At 46.8% G+C, this 18,751-nt stretch overlaps 1 protein-coding gene across 1 annotated transcript in view; it reads left to right on the forward strand.

Annotated features, from left to right (window-relative positions):
* Positions 1-18,751, forward strand: part of LOC147099474 (BAR/IMD domain-containing adapter protein 2-like 2) — a 110,046-nt gene that overhangs the window by 52,893 nt on the left and 38,402 nt on the right. Inside the window, exons 6-8 of the mRNA XM_085969650.1 lie at positions 1,584-1,700; positions 10,959-11,105; positions 14,011-14,133. Coding sequence (XP_085825776.1) covers positions 1,584-1,700; positions 10,959-11,105; positions 14,011-14,133 — 387 coding nt within the window. The remainder of the gene's footprint in view (positions 1-1,583; positions 1,701-10,958; positions 11,106-14,010; positions 14,134-18,751) is intronic.

Here is an 18,751-nt window from a genome sequence, read left to right on the forward strand (position 1 = left end):
AAAGGTAATGAGCCGGCCTTTAAAGTTGTTACAGGAAACTCTTTGGTATCCGGCACCGACAGGACCGGCGTGTTGCCGGTTGATCAAAAATCCCAGATGACGGAGAGGGTTATCTACCGAGGTTATTTTTAACAATGAAATATTTTTAAAAATCAAGAAATGTGCCATATACAGTAATTGGGTACTCACCTACAGAATGTTGTGTTAAATGGATGGTGGAAGATGCTTGATTAAGTACAGTACTGCCAGTTGAGGGTAATGCAATGCAATGACTACCAGCAGCGTGGGAGACGCACAGTACCCCTGTAAAATGGCGGATCGGAAGAGACTACCGGCAGCGCGGGAGAGTCAGACTCCTGTTATTGAGGTGTTCCGACTTCCGACAGCGCCAAGAAGCCGAGTAGTGCCAGTTTGGAGAACTACCCCCACTGACTAACTCGGCCACCGCGGGAGGCTCGGACTCGGCAACATTGCCGGTTATTGAGGAGTTGTTTTTGGAATGAGAATTTTGCCGGTTAATAGAGAATTCCGGATATTTAGGTGCCGTTTAAAGGAGAGTTTCCTGTATCTTTACAGGTTGGGACAGTCGATGAATCGTTAACACATTCTGATACTTTCAGTATGCATTCACACAATTGGTTTGTTCGGAGGGGTTACTTTCATGCTTGCTCAGTGTGGGGCTGTTTGGATGTTATCCACTCCTCGGCATCCAGTTTTATTGTCTGCTCAACTGGCCAATCCCTGAGGGTCAAAGGTTAAAGTGTTGGCTTCCTGTCTTGGTAAGAAAGGAACAAAGAAGTACACAGTCTGAGACACTCTAGCTTGAGCTCCCAAACCCGTGACCTCTTCCACCTAGAAGGACAAGGGCAGCAGGCGCATAGGAACACCACCACCTCCAAGTTCCCCTCCAAGTCACACACCATCCTGACTTGGAAATATATCGGCCGTTCCTTCATCGTCGCTGGTTCAAAATCCTGGAACTCCCTCCCGAACAGCACTGTGGGAGCACCTTCACCACACGGACTGCAGCGGTTCAAGAAGGCGGCTCACCACCACCTTCTCGAGGGCAATTTGGGATGGGCAATAAAGGCTGGCCTTGCCAGCGACGCCCACATCTCGTGAATGAATAAAAAAAGGGATGGCACTATCTTTAAGTTCAGGGCCAACCCAATTTCAAAGAACTCTCTAGTCAGAGAATGGCTGCTAATAGGGACATTGTGACATACTTTGCTATTTTCTTGTTATAAGGATTTAAGTTACATTTACTAAAAATGTTTCTTGGCTCATTCACATGTTGCTTGTAAAATAAACCTCACCTCATTAAAGTGTTCATCAGACAGCCTGTCAGAAGATTGGCAAAGCATATATGTATAACATCCAGCTCTTCTAACCAGGGGGTTTTGTTGTTTGAACCCCCTGGCTCATGCTGTCATATGGCAAGTTTTTGGGTACTAAAGGCAAACTCCAGATCGTAAGGGATGCAGGGTCCACTTACGGGAGAAACCCTAAGCTCGAGAATATCAAAAAAAAACCTGAAACGATTCAGTAAACAAAAATTGCAAATGGTTCTCTTTCTTTTGTAGGGTAGCAAACGCCGTTTTGAAATGGAACATAAGAAGAGGACTGAGAGCCTAGACGATGCAACCGCGGAGCTGCAGAGATTGGAGAGAATGAGAAGCACACACGCTAGGGACATGCAGGTAGACAGAGACTCTCATTGGTATCTACTTTAAAAGCATTGGCGAAAGATCTCGAGGGGAGATGGGGAGAATGTTTTCACGCAGAGAGTTGTCGGGATCTGGAACGCTCGACCTGAAATGCCGGTGGAAGCCGATTCCATCAATGATTTCAAAAGGGAGTTGGACGGGTTCTTGAGGATGAGGAACCTACCGGGTTACGGAGAAAAGGCGGGGATGTGGGACTGAGCATGACTGCTCTTTCACAGAGCCGGCACAGGCACGACGGGCCGAATGGCCTCCTTCTGTGCTGTAACTTTCTATGCTTCTATGTTACTGCAGGAGCAGAATCAAAATAACTTGCTCCATTCTGCAGTAAACTGGTTTTGTTTAATCTAACTGGGTCTAGTGTTTCATCAGTGAGGGTAAGGGTGAGTGTACCCTTTAGGCAGGATCCCCGTTTCCCCTGCTCTTCTTCGAAATAGTGACCATGGGATCTTGTACGTCCATCTGAGAGGGCAGATAGGGCCTCGGTTTAACGTCTCATCCGAAAGACGGCACCTCCGACAGTGCAGCGCTCCCTCAGCACTGCACTCGAGTGTCAGTTGTGCGTGAGTCTCTGGAGTGGGACTTGAACCCACAACCTCCATGACTCGGCGGCGAGAGTGCTGCCCACTGAGCCACGGCGGACACCTTTCAACTGAGTTACTCAACTGAGTTCTGATGCGTGTAGTTATACTACTTTTGCCAGTACAAGTATGTTTAAGAGCTACCTAGATGCAGTTCTGGAGAGAACTGATTGAGGGACTGAGGGACGAGCATTCGGGATCTCGGCGCTCCTCCAATTCTGGCCTCTTGCGCATCCCTGATTTTAATCGCTCCACCATTAGTGGCCGTGCCTTCAGCTGCCAAGACCATAAGCTCTGGAATTCCCTCTGACATGAATCAGTCATTCACGAAAGAAAGACTTATGAAATAATATTGAGCGGCCTACGGGTGGCGCTGTCCAGGGAGAGTATAAATACTCGGGCACGGGCCCAGCTTGCGCAGGACTTTCTTAACAGGAACTAGTGAAGGACACAACTAGACCTCCATGTTGTAAAACAGTTGATTAAAGCTTTGTTTAACGCTTAGACCAAGTGCCTAGTAGTTTTCTTACGTCACCCTCCCTAAACCTCTCCACCTCGCTACCTCTCTCTCCTCCTTTAAGATGCTCCTTAATAACTACCTCTCTGACCAAGCTTTTGACCACCTGTCCTGATATCTCCTTCTGCGGCTCGGTGTCAAAATTGTTTTTATTGGCATTGCTCTTGTTAAGCGCCTTGGGACGCTATGCTACGTTAAAGGCGCTACATAAATACAAGTTGTTGTTGTTGTTGTTTTGCGGGATAATTGGACAGTCCTGTGTCCCCAGAAGATCGGGACTTCAGTGTTGGAGCCCTGTCTCTAACTTGGGATCGCTATGAGTGTAACCTCCTTCCACCCCTGCCTCTGGGAGCAGGGATTGTGTAGTGAGAATGTGGTTAGGTGGGGTTGAGATCAATCAAACAAGGGCTGGTTTATTTGGGCCTGTTGCTAAGAATAGATTTATTTGGGCCTGTTGCTAAGAATAGGTTTATTTGGGCCTGTTGCTAGGAATTCTTTATTCCTTAGTGTTTGAATCTCGAGAGAATCAGTTGAAGCTGCTACTATGGGAACGGCAGCATAGTGTTTATGTTACTGGTTACTCGTAACCTAGCAGGCCTGGACTAATGATCTGGTAGTACATGAGTTCAAATCCCACCACGGCAGCTGTGGAATTAAAAATTCAGTTAATTAAATAAATCTGGAATAAAAAGCTAGTATCAGTAATGGTGACCATGAAACTACCGGACTGTTGTAAAAACCCATCTGGTTCACTAATGTCCTTTAGGGAAGGAAATCTGCCACCCTTACCCGGTCTGGCCTATATGTGACTCCAGACCCACAGCAATGCAGTTGACTCTTATCTGCCCCTCTGAAATGGCCTAGCAAGCCACTCACCTCATGGACTCGAGGGCAATTAGGGACGGGCAATAAATGCTGGCCTTGCCACATCCTATGAATCAATATTTTTTTTTAAAAGTACCGTTGCTCCAACCCCCTTTTGTCTCTCAGAGCTGCTAGGGCTCATTGTGCATGGTTCTGTAAATGAACTGCGGCGAGCTGTGCTAATCTGGTTAGTAGATCAGTAATTTAGAGACCGTTTATTAATTTATTGGCGTTTCTTTTGTAAAGCTACTCGGTCAAGGTCTGCCTTTAGAATTCCCTCATTTTGTCGGTGAAACTGAGTCAGCAGCTAAAGGCCAATATTGTCTATGGTTTTTCCTCTTAACGTTTATTTTGAAGAGTGGGAGGAGTGTTTGGACATGTATCGGGTACACCTGCAAACTCATCACAATGCTCAAGAGTCTCCTAGCCAAACTACTGAGAAATCCAGATAAGTAAAGGACATACTTCATTGTTAACTAAGCTCAGAGAATTCAGGAATAACAACAGAAAATGCTGGAAAAACACAGCAGGCCAGGCAACATCCATGAAGAGAGAAATAGAGTCAACGTTTCAGGTCGAAATCCTTTGTGGCACAGGTTGGCAAAGGGCAAGGAAAGTAACCTCACTCGCCACATGGGCTGTGCAGGGGTAGTGCATGAATTCAACTTAGAAACATAGAAGATAGGAGCAGGAGTAGGCCATTCGGCCCCTCGAGCCTGCTCCGCCATTCAATGCGATCATGGCTGATCATCCAAATTCAGTACCTGCTTTCTCCCCATACCCCTTGATCCCTTTAGCCTTAAGAAATATATCCAACTCCTTCTTGAATATATTTAATGAACTGGCCTCTACTGCCTTCTGTGGTAGAGAATTCCACAAGTTCACCACTCTCTGGGTGAAGAAATTCCTCCTCATTTCTGTCCTAAATGGCCTACCCCTTACCCTTAGACTGTGACCCCTGGTTCTGGACTCCCGACCATCGGTAACATCCTTCCTGCATCTAGTCTGTCCAGTCCTGTCAGAATTTTATAAGTTTCAATGAGATCCCCTCTCATTCTTCTAAACTCCAGCGAGTACAAGCCCAATCGTCCCAATCTCTCCTCATACGACATTCCTGCCATCCCAGGTATCAGCCTGGTGAATCTTCGCTGAACTTCTTCCATGGCAAGAACATCTTTCCTCAGATAAGGCGGCCAAAACTGCACACAATACTCAAGATGTGGTCTCACCACATGTACAACTGCAGCAAGACATCCTTGTTCCTGTACTCAAACCCTCTCGCTACGAAGGCCAACATACCATTTGCCTTCTTAACCGCCTGCTGCACCTGCATGCTTACCTTCAGCGCTTGGTGCACAAGGACACCCAGGTTTCGTTGCACTTCCCCTTCTCCCAATCTATTGCCATTCAGATAATAATCTGCCTTCCTGTTTTTGACACCAAAGTGGATAACCTCACATTTATCCACGTTATATTGCATCTGCCATGCTTCTGCCCAATCATTCAACCTGTCCAAATCATCCTGTAGTTTCTCGGCATCCTCCTCACAGCACACTCGCCCACCCAGCTTTGTGTCGTCTGCAAATTTGGAGATATTACATCTAGTTCCCTTGTCTAGATCATTAATATATATTGTGAATAGCTGGGGTCCAAGGACCGATCCCTGCAGTACCCCACTAGTCACTGCCTGCCACTTGGAAAAAGACCCGTTTATTCCAACTCTTTGCTTTCTGTCTGCCAACCAGTTCTCTATCCAAGTCAATACCTTGCCCCCAATCCCATGTGCCTTAACTTTACACGCTAATCTCTTACGCGTGACCTTATCGAAAGCCTTCTGAAAGTCCAAATACACCACATCCACTGGTTCTCCTTTATCTATTTTACTAGTTACATCCTCAAAAAATTCCAGTAGATTAGTCAAGCACGATTTACCTTTTGTAAATCCATGCTGACTTTGTCCGACCCTGTCACTGTTTTCCAAGTGCTCTGCTATTACATCTTTTATAATGGACTCTAGCATTTTCCCCACTACCGATGTCAGGCTTACCAGTCTGTAATTCCCCGTTTTCTCTCTACCACCTTTTTTGAATAGTGGGGTAACATTAGCTACCCTCCAATCCATGGGTACTGTTCCAGATTCCATCTGGTTTAAACGGTGGTTACTAGAACCCACTAACTTGCCCGCATAACTGTAGTGTCAGCCGTGCCTCAGTTGGTAGCACCCTCGAATCTGAGTCAGCAGGTTGTGGGTTCACAGTCCCCACTCCAGAGACTCGAGCACAAAAATCTAGGCTGACACTCCCAGTGCAGCGCTGAGGCGTATGGTATGGAATTGGAGAGGGTCAGTTTAAAAGTAGGGGGACTTGAGCCACACTGGGATCTTCGTGTCTCACAGAGGGTTGGTGATCCATATCTGAATATGGCTGGGATAGGACAGACTCTGCAAGCGAACTGATTTTCATTGGCTACCGAGATCGAAATCTTTTGATGAGCCTGACAAGATTATAGGGAAGGTTGCGCGGAAAAAGAAAAGGAAAAAAAAAGGAAAAGTGTAGTTAATTTGGCTTTTGATAGGGGATCTGGGTAATACAGCAGACCGGAACATTGGCTGTTCCCCTCTGGGACCTTGGCTCAGTACCGTCCAGGCACAGTGGAATGAAAGCCTTCCTTGTCAGTTGGCTCTGAGGGTCCAGTGTGAAATGAGTTTGGACAATCTCAAGCCAGTTGCTTGTGGGTGTGGGTCAACCTAATGTGGGCACAAATCTAACCCTAATTTGGCACTGGTTGGCCGTCTCACTCTGAGAAACCACAGGATTCTAGTGTGGGAAATGGAACAAAAAATCTCGCAGGTGCAGTTGGGAATATTCTTTTTTTTATTAGTTCCTGGGATGTGGGCGTCGCATTTATTGCCCATCCCTAATTGCCCTCGAGAAGGTGGTGGTGAGCCGCCTTCTTGAACTGCTGCAGTCCGTGTGGTGAAGGTGCTCCCACAGTGCTGTTAGGTCGGGAGTTCCAGGATTTTGACCCAGCGCCGATGAAGGAACGGCCGATATATTTCCAAGTCAGGATGGTGTGTGACTTGGAGGGGAACTTGGAGGTGGTTGTGTTCCCATGCACCTGCTGCCCTTTGTCCTTCTAGGTGGAAGAGGTCGTGGGTTTGGGACTCGTGAGGTTGGGGCTGATGCACATTATTGGGGCAGAGTAGAAGCAGTTCCACTCTGTGCCAGGCTTTAGGAACTTCGGAACAGGAGCTGGCCATTCAGCCCCTCAAACCTGTTCCGCCATTCATTGAGATCATGGTTGATCTGTATCCTAACTCCATCCACCCACTTTGGCTCCATATCTCTTAATACCCTTGGCTAGCAAAAATCTAGCAATCTCATATTTAATATTAATTGCGCGAGCATCTACTGCTTCTTGTGGGAGAGTTCCACACTTCTACCACCCTTTGTGTGAAGAAGTATTTCCTAACTTCTCTCCTGAATGGCCTGGCTCTGATTTTAACGTGATGTCACCTTGCCCAACAGTGGAAAAAGTTTCTCTTTATCCACCCTATCAATTCCTTTCAAAATCCTTAAACCTTCTTAATCCCTTACCCTTCTATATTCCAGGGAATACAAGCCTAGTTTTTGTAATCTCGCTTTACTTGCCTCAGTGTGCCTAAAATGGGAAAAGTTCCATTCCCCGGTATTATAAAAATAGGGGCACTCAAAATATTGTCAACGATTTTTAATATGGTTTTCCTACATCACTCAAAGCAAAATGTTACTTCCCTAAAAAATATCACGGGTTGATGGTTCAATAATTACAAATCCATGATGTTGCCTGCCTTCCAACAAAACCAAACACAGGAACTACCCTGTGATGTTTCTTGGGTTGTTGGAAAGAAAGGGGAGGAGAGAAGGAAGCGATCAGTAATTGCACGAAACCGAGAAAACAGGGGAAAGGTAGCGATGTGGCCTATCGGGAGGGCGAAAGCAGCACAAGAGGTTGCAAGCAAGAGCATGTCCCAACATAAAGACAAAGAACAGCACACGCAGAGAAAGCAAACGAAGATTGTAAGTGTCAGCCGTGGCTCAGTGGGTAGCACTCTGAGCCAGAAGGTCGTGGGATCAAGTCCCACTCCAGAGACTTGAGCACAAAAATCTAGGCCGACAGTCCAGTGCAGTGCTGAGGGAGTGCTGCACTGTCGGAGGTGCTGTCTTTCGGATGAAACGTTAAACCGAGGCCCCGTCTGCCCTCTCTGGTGGACGTAAAAGAGCCCATGACAATGGCCCAGAAATTCGGGTCCCAACGCGTGAGTACGGACCGAGTACTCACGCGTGGACCCGATGGAAGTGCCGGAATCTTGCATGCACTACGCATGCGCGGGAAACCGGCACTTCCGATCCTCTGAACCAAGGGGTTCAGAGGTCGAACACGTGCGCGCGGGAGTCTGCGCGTGCGCGTTGAACTTCCTTTTTTTTCCAGGTTTTAACGTGCGGGTAAGTCTGTACATTTTAGAAATGTAAAAAGCAGCCGTAAGGACTTCATTTTCAAAGGTAAGTGGTCAATTATTTAAAATTAAAACATTTTTTCCACAGGTTTTTTACTTTTAAATACTTTAAAGCAAGGTAAGTTTATTTTTAGCCCCGTTTCTTTATAAAATTATTTTTTTCAAAAATTTAAATTTTTGTTTAAAATAGTTATTTAATGTCATTTATAGTTTATTTACAAAGTGTGATTTAAAAAAAAATGTATTTGAAGGTAAAGTACAGTTTTACAGCCTCAGCATTTCTACGTTTCACGTGATCCCAGGGGACGCTTCGCACTAACTACGCCCCTGGGACACGCCAGCATAGCGCGCCGGCCTCTGGGACAGGCCTCGGAGAGGAATTCCACGCAGGCCAAGAGGTCAACTGCCGGCGCGCTAGGTAAGTGTAGGTCGGGGGCTTGCACCCGCGGGAAGCCCCCGACCCGAATTTCTGGGCCAATATTTCGAAGAAGAGTGGGGGAGTTCTCCCCGGTGTCCTGGCCAATATTTATCCCTCAATCAACATCACTAAAACAGATTATCGGTCGATTAGGCTGATATTCGCTAGAGTTTAGAAGAATGAGAGGGGATCTCATTGAAACTTATAAAATTCTAACAGGACTAGACAGACTAGATGCAGGAAGGATGTTCCCGATGGCGGGGAGTCCAGAACCAGGGGTCACAGTCTAAGGATAAGGGGTAAGCCATTTAGGACTGAGATGAGGAGGAATTTCTTCACCCAGAGAGTGGTGAACCTGTGGAATTCTCTACCACAGAAGACAGTTGAGGCCAGTTCATTAAATATATTCAAGAAGGAGTTAGATATATTTCTTAAGGCTAAGGGGATCAAGGGATATGGGGAGAAAGCAGGGACAGGGTACTGAATTTGGATGATCAGCCATGATCGCATTGAATGGCGGAACAGGCTCAAGGGGCCGAATAGAAACATAGAAACATAGAAGATAGGAGCAGGAGTAGGCCATTCGACCCAATCTCTCCTCATATGTCATTCCTGCTATCCCAGGTATCAGCCTGGTGAATCTTCGCTGAACTCCCTCCATGGCAAGAACATCCTTCCTCAGATAAGGCGACCAAAACTGCACACAATACTCAAGATGTGGTCTCACCGAGGCCCTGTACAACTGCAGCAAGACATCCTTGTTCCTGTACTCAAACCCTCTCGCTACGAAGGCCAACATACCATTTGCCTTCTTAACCGCCTGCTGCACTGCATGCTTACCTTCAGCGACTGGTGCACAAGGACACCCAGGTCTCGTTGCACTTCCCCTTCTCCCAATCTATTGCCATTCAGATAATAATCTGCCTTCCTGTTTTTGACACCAAAGTGGATAACCTCGCATTTATCCACGTTATATTGCATCTGCCATGCTTCTGCCCAATCGCCCAACCTGTCCAAATCATCCTGGAGTTATGCCTACTCCTGGCCTACTCCTGCTCCTATCTTCTATGTTTCTATGTTTCTATTATCCGGTCATTGTCACATTGTTGTTTGTGGGGGCTTGCTGTGCACAAATTGGTGGCCGCGTTTCCTACATTACAACAGTGACTGTACAATGAAAATGACAAAAGTAATCCATTGGCTGCAAAGCACATTTGGGACATCCTGAGGACGTGAAAGGCGCTATATAAATGCAAGCCTTTCTTTTTGTTTAATGTTGGGTGTGATTACGTCAAGAGTGCAGCTGGAAACAACTTTCAGAGCACAGATGACCACAAGTTGACCTCAATAATAACTTTCACAAGGGAATCGGATAAATACTTGAAGGGGAAAACTTTGTAAGGCTATGGGGAGAGAGCGGGGGAGTAATTAGATAGTTTTTTCAAAGAGCCGGCACAGGCACGATGGGCTGAGTCGTCTCTTTATCTGCTGTATCATTCTATGGTTCTAAATTCATCCCGGGTGATTGCTGAGAGTGTGAAAGACTTGTGCATATAAGGGACAGAGGGACAACAGATTGCCTAGTGTATAAGGCTCCAGTGCTAATATTCTGTGTTTGGGTCTCCGGATTGATATAAAATGCAATTATCTAGGGCCCCGGTGAGACCACACCTGGAGTATTGTGTACAGTTTTGGTCTCCTTACCTAAGGAAGGATATACTTGCCATAGAGAGACTGCAACGAAGGTTCACCAGGCTGATTCCTGGGATGGGGGGATTATCCTATGAGGAGAGATTGAGTAGACTAGGCCTATATTCTCTAGAGTTTAGAAGAATGAGGGGTGATCTCATTGAAACATACAAAATTCTTACAGGGCTTGACAGGGTAGATGCAGGGAGGATGTTTCCCCTGGCTGGGGAGTCTAGAACCAGGGGTTGCAGTCTCAGAATAAGGGGTCGGCCATTTAGGACTGAGATGAGGAGAAATGTCTTCACTCAGAGGGCGGTGAATCTTTGGAATTCTCTACCCCAGAGGGCTGTGGAGGCTCAGTCGTTGAGTATATTCAAGACAGAGATCGATAGATTTTTGAATATTAAGGGAATCAAGGGATATGGGGATCGGGCAGTAAAGTGGAGATGAGGTCAAAGATCAGCCATGATCTTATTGAATGGCGGAGCAGGCTCGAAGGGCCAAATGGCCGACTCCTGCTCCTGTTTCTTATGTTCTTATGTAAGTCCAGCTGCAGAACCTGTGTTAAAACTGAAGCATTAGCAACTTTTGTGAGATTACTCTGCCCTTGTTTTTTTCACTCCCCTCCCCTCTCTCTCTCACACGCACTCATGTTTATATTCTGTTTCAGGAGAAGATCTATAATCTTAAGTCCAGTATGGAATCATTTCTCAAGAGCAGCCAAAAAATGGCTCTGGCGGAAGAGAGACGCCGCTATCGCTTCCTGGCTGAAAAACACTTCCAGCTCTCACATCAGTTCCTCGGTTTCTACAGCAAGGTTGGCATCAAGCACACAACATCAGATTCTCATAGTCACACTGAAAATGAACTCCATGGCACAGTACAGACTGGCTTCAATCTTTGCCTTTAAAAGAGGAAGTACATTGATGTAAATGGACTACTGAGCACTTGGCTTGAGTATAAAACAAGGCTTTAATCAACTGTTTCACAACCATGAGATTCTAGTTACAATCACTAGTTCCCGGTTACAGAAACATCCTGAGCAAGCTGGGCCCAGGCCCGAGTATTTATACTCCTTGGACGGCGCCACCAGCTGGCCGGCCAGTGTTACTTCATGAGTCATGATAAGACTCACGACATACATTGTACTGGATTGTCTTTTAATCTTAAAAGGAAGATATCTGTGCATTAACACTGTCCCTCGACTTGCATTTGCAGCTCGACTCTTTGTTGTAGGCCTGATAGCTAAAAGCAGCCTGGGAGCCAACATTTTGTAGAGAACATAAGGAATAGAAACAGGAGTAGGCCACGTGGCACCTCGAGCCTGCTCCGCCACTCAATAAGATCATGGCTGATCTTCAACCTCAACTCCACTTTCCCGCCTGATCCCCATATCCCTCTGAGTGAAGAAATTCCTCCTCATCTCAGTCCTAAATGGCCGACCCCTTATCCTGAGACTATGCCCCCCAAGTTCTAGACTCTCCAGCCAGGGGGAAACAGCCTCTCAGCATCTACCCTGTCAATCCCCCTCAGAATCTTATATGTTTCAGTGAGACATTCCAAACTTCTCCCATGATACGAACATATGAAAATGATGGGCAGGAAAAGCTCAGCTGGTCCATCAAGCCTGCCCGGCACTCATGATGGCTGGTGCACCGTGACTAGACACCTCCTCACACACCTCACCCCCACCCATGCCCACTCCGCCCCAGTAGTCAGGTAATCTTCTGGGAGAGAGAAAAAAAAACAGTAGCCAATAAGAGAGGAAAAGAAACATCTGGAAAGATTTCTCTCCAACCCACTCCGGCGATCGAAACCAGCCCAGGAGATCACATGGACCTAGTGTTCATTTTCTGTTCATCCACTTACCTTCTGTATGATGTGAAGTGATGGATGCTAGGGTAAAGTTCAGTACTTCGATCATCCTTGTTTTTCAAATCCCTCCCTGGCCTTGCCCCCTCCCTATCTCTGTAACCTCCTCCAGCCCTACAACCCCCCGAGATCTCTGCGCTCCTCCAATTCTGGCCTCTTGAGCATCCCTGATTTTCACCGCTCCACCATTGGCGGCCGTGCCTTCAGCTGCCAAGGGCCCTAAGCTCTGGAATTCCCTCCCTAAACCTCTCCGCCTCTCTCTCCTCCTTTAAGACGCCCCTTAAAACCTACCTCTTTGACCAAAGCTTTTGGTCACCTGCCCCAATATCTCTTTAAGTGGCTCAGGGTGTCAAATTTTGTCTGAAAACGCTCCTGTGAAGCGCCTTGGGACATTTTACTACATAAAAGGCGCTATATAAATGCAAGTTGTTGTTGTTGCCAAAGTGTCCATTCTTCGTGTGTCCACTAAGACAATTACTGTTGGCCAAATGTTGTCTGTATAGAGTGGGGAAGAGATCACAGCCAAGCGCAGCTCCATCCTCGTCTGATGGGCAGGGTTCATTGAGCTGCAATCAGCAATAAGAAGCCGGGGCTGATTTTTTTCCCCCTTCTGCCGTGCACTACCACCAGGTGAGATCATTTAATTCAGCCCAGGCTTGGGATTAAAGCGGGTGATCTTAATGGTTTCACAAAATCATTGTAGCATAGAAACAAGGTCATTCGACCCAAGTCTGCACTGTGGTGTTGCTCCACCTGAGCCATTGAGTCTCATTGCAATCCCCGGCTTACTCTCCATACCCTTTAATATTCCTCTTTGACAAGCAACTGTCTAATTCCCTTTTAAAATAATTCATGGCCCTGCTTACCATCTTACTAACTAGTAGAAACAATTTGCCACTACTTAGCGAAAGCTTTCTTTTATTACAACCCGTCATACTCATACAAGAGCAGGTCAGAGGCTGGGTATTCTGCAGCGAGTGTCTCACCTCCTGACTCCCCAAAGCCTTTCCACCATCTACAAGGCACAAGTAAGGAGTGTGATGGAATACTCTCCACTTGCCTGGATGAGTGCAGCTCCAACAACACTCAAGAAGCTCGACACCATCCAGGACAAAGCAGCCCGCTTGATTGGCACTCCCTCCACCACCTTAAACATTCACTCCCTCCACCACCTTAAACATTCACTCCCTCCACCACTGGCGTACCGTGGCTGCAGGGTGTACCATCTACAAGGTGCACTGCAGCAACTCGCCAAGGCTTCTTCGGCAGCACCTTCCAAACCCGCGACCTCTTCCACCTAGAAGGACAAGGGCAGCAGACACATGGGAACACCACCAGCTCCAAGTTCCCCTCCGAGTCACACATCATCCTGACTTAGAAGTATATCAGCCGTTCCTTCATCGTCGCTGGGTCAAAATCCTGGAACTCCCTCCCTAACAGCGCTGTAGGAGCACCTTCACCACACGGACTGCAGCGGTTCAAGAAGGCAGCTCACCACCACCTTCTCAAAGGCAATTAGGGATGGGCAATAAATGCTGGCCTTGCCAGTGATGCCCAACTCCCATAAAAACGAATTAAAAAAAAAACTTGTGAGCATCTGGTTTGTATGGATCACTGCGACACTGAGTGGGCCACTAAGCTATTGGCACCACTGATCATCTGCCCCCATGACAGCACAGTTGAGACTAGAATCTCACCGTGTGGAGATTCGTGGGGACGCACACCCTTCCCTTTCCACAGCGCAATGTTACATGATTGGCAATGCCACAAGACATCTGCGATCGGTCCACCATTCACCTCCTAGATATTCTGCACCTCACGAAATTCCTTTTCTTCCTTCTCTGTTTCAGGCCCAAGAGACTCTCCACAACAAGGTTCCATGGTGGCGAGAACACACCAGCTCCACCTCTTCTGGCAACATCTCCGGCAGAGCGAGCCCGTGGCCCCCTTCCATGGGAATGGGTCTCAATACGGTAATCCATGTTGGCCTTTATTGCAAGGGGGTTGGAGTATAAGAGTAAGGAAGTCTTGCTACAATTGTACAGGGCCTTGGTGAGACCACTCCTGGGGTATTGTGCACAGTTTTGGTCTCCTTATCTGAGGAAGGGTATACTTGCCTTGGAGGCGGCGCAACGAAGGTTCACTAGATTGATTCCTGGGATGAGAGGGCTGTCCTATGATGAGAGATTGTGTAGAATGGGCCGATACTCTCGGGAGTTTAGAAGAATGAGAGGTGATCTCATTGAAACATACAAGATTCTGAAGGGGATTGACAGGGTAGATGCTGAGAGGTTGTTTCCCTCTGGCTGGAGTGTCTAGAACTAGGGGGTATAGTCTCAGGATAAGAGGTCGGCCATTTAAAACCGAGATGAGGAGGAATTTCTTCACTCGGAGGGTGTGAATCTTTGGAATTCTCTGCCCCAGAGGGCTGTGAATGCTGAGTCTTTGAGTATATTCAAGGCTGAGATAGGTAGAATTTTGGACTCTAGGGGAATCGAGGGATATGGAGATCGGGCGGGAAAGTGGAGTGGAGGTTGATGATCAGCCATGATCTTATTGAATGGCGGAGCAGGCTCGAGGGGCCATGTGGCCGACTCCTGCTCTTATTTCTTATGTTCTTATGTAATCAGCAATCCGAAGGGGCACTTCCATTCCCAATCCTTTCCCAGTGAGAAACTCCAAACTGGTCCATTTGTTGGTCAAGTTAGCCGGACTCAAAGCCCACGTGGACAGGGCAATGATTTAGTGGAGTTCTGTGATGATTGGATTCTGATTCACTGTCTGAATTGGGAATTTGTTCTTAAAAACAAGACGGGCTCCTGAACAGGGAAGGAAGGATGGGACCTGTAAAGAGCCTGGCTAGAATTGTAACAGCTCTGGCCTTGGGCATGCCCCAGTTGATACTCATAGATGTTTAGACTTACAGGAAAGAAATGAGCAGCTATAAGAACCATAGCAAAATACTGCGGATGCTGGAAATCCAAAATAACAACAGAAAACGCTGGAGAAACTCAGCAGGCCAGGCAACATCCGTGGAGAGAGAAATAGGGTCAACGTTTCTTGGTGAGACCGCACCTGGAATACTGCGTACAGTTTTGGTGTCCATACTTAAGAAAGGACATACTTGCTCTCGAGTCAGTACAAAGAAGGTTCACTCGGTTAATCCCGGGGATGAGGGGATGGACATATGAGGAGAGGTTGAGTAGATTGGGACTCTACTCATTGGAGTTCAGAAGAATGAGAGGCAATCTTATTGAAACATATAAGATTGTGAAGGGGTTGGATCGGGTGGATGCGGGGAGGATGTTCCCGATGATGGGTGAAACTAGAACTAGGGGGCATAGTCTTAGAATAAGGGGCTGCTCTTTCAAAACTGAGATGAGGAGGAACTACTTCACTCAGAGGGTGGTAGGTCCATGGAATATGCTGCCCCAAAAAGCTGTAGAAGCTACATCATTACGTAAATTTAAAACAGAAATAGACAGTTTCCTAGAAGTAAAGGGAATTAAGGGTTACGGGGAGCGGGCAGGAATTTGGACATGAGTCTAGGTTCGGATCGGTCATGGCCCTGTGGGTAGCGGAGCGGGCCCAGGGGCCGTGTATCCTGATCCTGCTCCTATTTCGTGTGTCTAATTCTGTTAGATTCAGGAGATGGTTCTGTGATAGTGGATTGGCGGTTAGGATCAGATCAGCCATGATCTTATTGAATGGCGGAGCAGGCTCGAGGGGCCGATTGGCCTACTCCTGCTCCTATTTCTTATGTTCTTATGTTTCCCTCTCCACGGATGTTGCCTGGCCTGCTGAGTTTCTCCAGCATTTTCTGTAGCTATAAAAACCATCTGGATTCCAAGGGCATGGACTTATCAAACCAAATATCTTACCACAATCTTGAATTTTTAACATGTTCTTTTATCCAAGTACTGTATTTTGCTTTCTGCTGGAAACTGGTCCCCTGTTATTATTTAGTTGCTTTAGCATCCTTTAGCATTCTTTAGCATTCTCCCTGTCCTTTGCATTCCATCAGCATCTGCCTACCTTTTGGACCAGACTATCCTTCAGTGGACTGTCTGGAAACTGCTTAAAAAAGGTAAGCCAGGCACCACAGACGGGACAATTTCAACCCAACCTGCCCTTCGGGCAACTGACGGGATGGGGTGCAACGCTGGTTTTACACTCCGCCAGATTTTACTCCCCTTTGAAGTCAACAGAGTAATATTGGGCGGGGTGTAAAAGTGTTCCCCCCGATCCTGCGGGCTTTTAACATTAGGTTAAAATCACCCCCACAATTCTGGGTTTTAAATTTAGACGTTAAATTTTCTACTGACTTCTGTCTCTTTGATGTGAGAGTATTAGTCATGAAGGCTACTAAGGCTTTCAATGATGGTTGAATCACAAAGCAAACACCTGAACTCCAGCCATGATCCCACACCAAACCTCTACCCTGTCCCTTGCCTGTTTTTTACACTTGCCTAAATGCAGCAGCACCATTCTGAAGCGGGCAGGCCAGAGGACACCATTTGTTGCAAGGCCCTTGACTACTCTATGCTGTCCAAGAAGGAGCTACCTCATTTCTGTGTGTCAGCTGTGGCTCAGTGGGCAGCACTCTCGCCTGAGTCCAGAAGGTTGTGGGTTCAAAGTCCCACTCCAGAGACTTGAGCACAAAATTCTAGGTCTGACACTCCAGTGCAGTGCTGAGGGAGTGCTGCACTGTCGGAGGTGTCGTCTCTTGGGATGAGACATTAAACCGTCTGCTCTCGGGTGGATGTAAAAGATCCCCTATTTCGAAGAAGAGCAGGGGGAGTTCTCCCCGGTGTCCTGGGCCAATATTTATCCCTCAACCAACATCACTAAAACAGATGATCTGGTCATTATCACATTGCTGTTTGTGGGAGCTTGCTGTGCGCAGATTGGCTGCCGCATTTCCTACATTACAACAGTGACTACACTTCAAAAAAAAGTACATCATTGGCTGTAAAGCGCTTTGGGACGTCCTGTAGTTCTAAAAGTCGCAAGTCTTTCTTTTTACCACTCAAAAGTGGCCATGGGTGAAGGGAGTGGGAGGAATGGGGATGGTGGGAGAGGAGAAGAGTCATATGCGCTACCTCTCTCCCATTTATCGTACGCTCAGTGGTGCATACACTAATGGCCCGTATTTTCCGATCGGAGGCTTCCCGTGTGCGGAAGCAGGAAAAAATCTACGAACACCTTGAGTATTGTGTGCAGTTTTGGTCGCCTTATCTGAGGAAGGATGTTCTTGCCATGGAGGGAGTGCAGCGAAGATTCACCAGACTGATACCTGGGATGGCAGGAATGACGTACGAGGAGAGATTGGGTCGATTGGGCTTATAATCGCTAGAGTTTAGAAGAATGAGAGGGGATCTCATTGAAACTTATAAAATTCTAACAGGACTAGACAGACTGGATGCAGGAATGATGTTCCCGATGGTCGGGGAGTCCAGAACCAGGGGTCACAGTCTAAGGATAAGGGGTAAGCCATTTAGGACAGAGATGAGGAGGAATTTCTTCACCCAGAGAGTGGTGAACCTGTGGAATTCTCTACCACAGAAGGCAGTAGAGGCCAATTCATTAAATATATTCAAGAAGGAGTTAGATATATTTCTTAAGGCTAAAGGGATCAAGGGATATGGGGAGAAAGCAGGGACCGGGTACTGAATTTGGATGATCAGCCATGATCTCATTGAATGGCGAAGCGGGCTTGAGGGGCTGAACGGCCTACTCTTGCTCCTATCTTCTGTGTTTCTATGTTTACCTGAGGGCTCCCGAGGTCCGGACAGTTCCGCTCCTGGGCCTCTCCAACTCGAAATGCGCAGGGCCCACGTATCCCAGAGGCGCAGGAGGTTCGCAAGCGTCCCTGGGATCACGTGGGCTGTGGGGAGCCAATAGGAGAAGGGAATCTCCCTTCATACACTTGACAGATAGACCTGTCAAATATATGAATGGAGATCATCCCCAAAACACTGTACAACATTAAATAAATTAAAAAAATACCTTCACATTTTTTAAATGAGTTGAAATTACAATAAATTAAATATTTTAAACAAAAATTTAAATTTTTGGAAAATAATTAATTTTTTACGGGGCTAAAAATATACTTACCATTTTTAAAAGTATTAATAAATTATAAATGAGTGAAAAAATGTTTTTTTTAACTTTTTTCAACTCTTATGGTGGTAAAAGCAGGCCTTACACATGCTATTACCAGGCGTAAGATTTCGAAGGGTTTTCAGCGGGCGGAGGTCCTGCAGAAAGCGGAACTCTCCCCCCGCAGAGACCCTTCTCCAGGGCAGGCGTCCGATCTGTCAAGAGCATTCTTGACAGATCGGAAATGCCGGTTTTCAGCGCATGCACTTGGCATGCCCGAAACTGGCATTTCCGCTGTTCCTACGGATGTGTACACAGCTCGTACACACACGTAGGCATCGGAAAATACGGCCCAATATGTTACACAATCAGGCTAGCCATGTAAGTGCTATCAGGGCACAGAAAACGGTAGTGAAATATAATCCCCGACCTCTCTTCAAAATACTGAAACTGGAGCATCCTGATACTGTGAGCCACTTAACTAGTGGA

Source organism: Somniosus microcephalus, chromosome 28 (assembly GCF_052327205.1).
Source record: "Somniosus microcephalus isolate GS21.2 chromosome 28, FLI_Smic_1.0, whole genome shotgun sequence".
In the NCBI taxonomy this organism is placed as follows: Eukaryota; Metazoa; Chordata; class Chondrichthyes; order Squaliformes; family Somniosidae; genus Somniosus; species Somniosus microcephalus.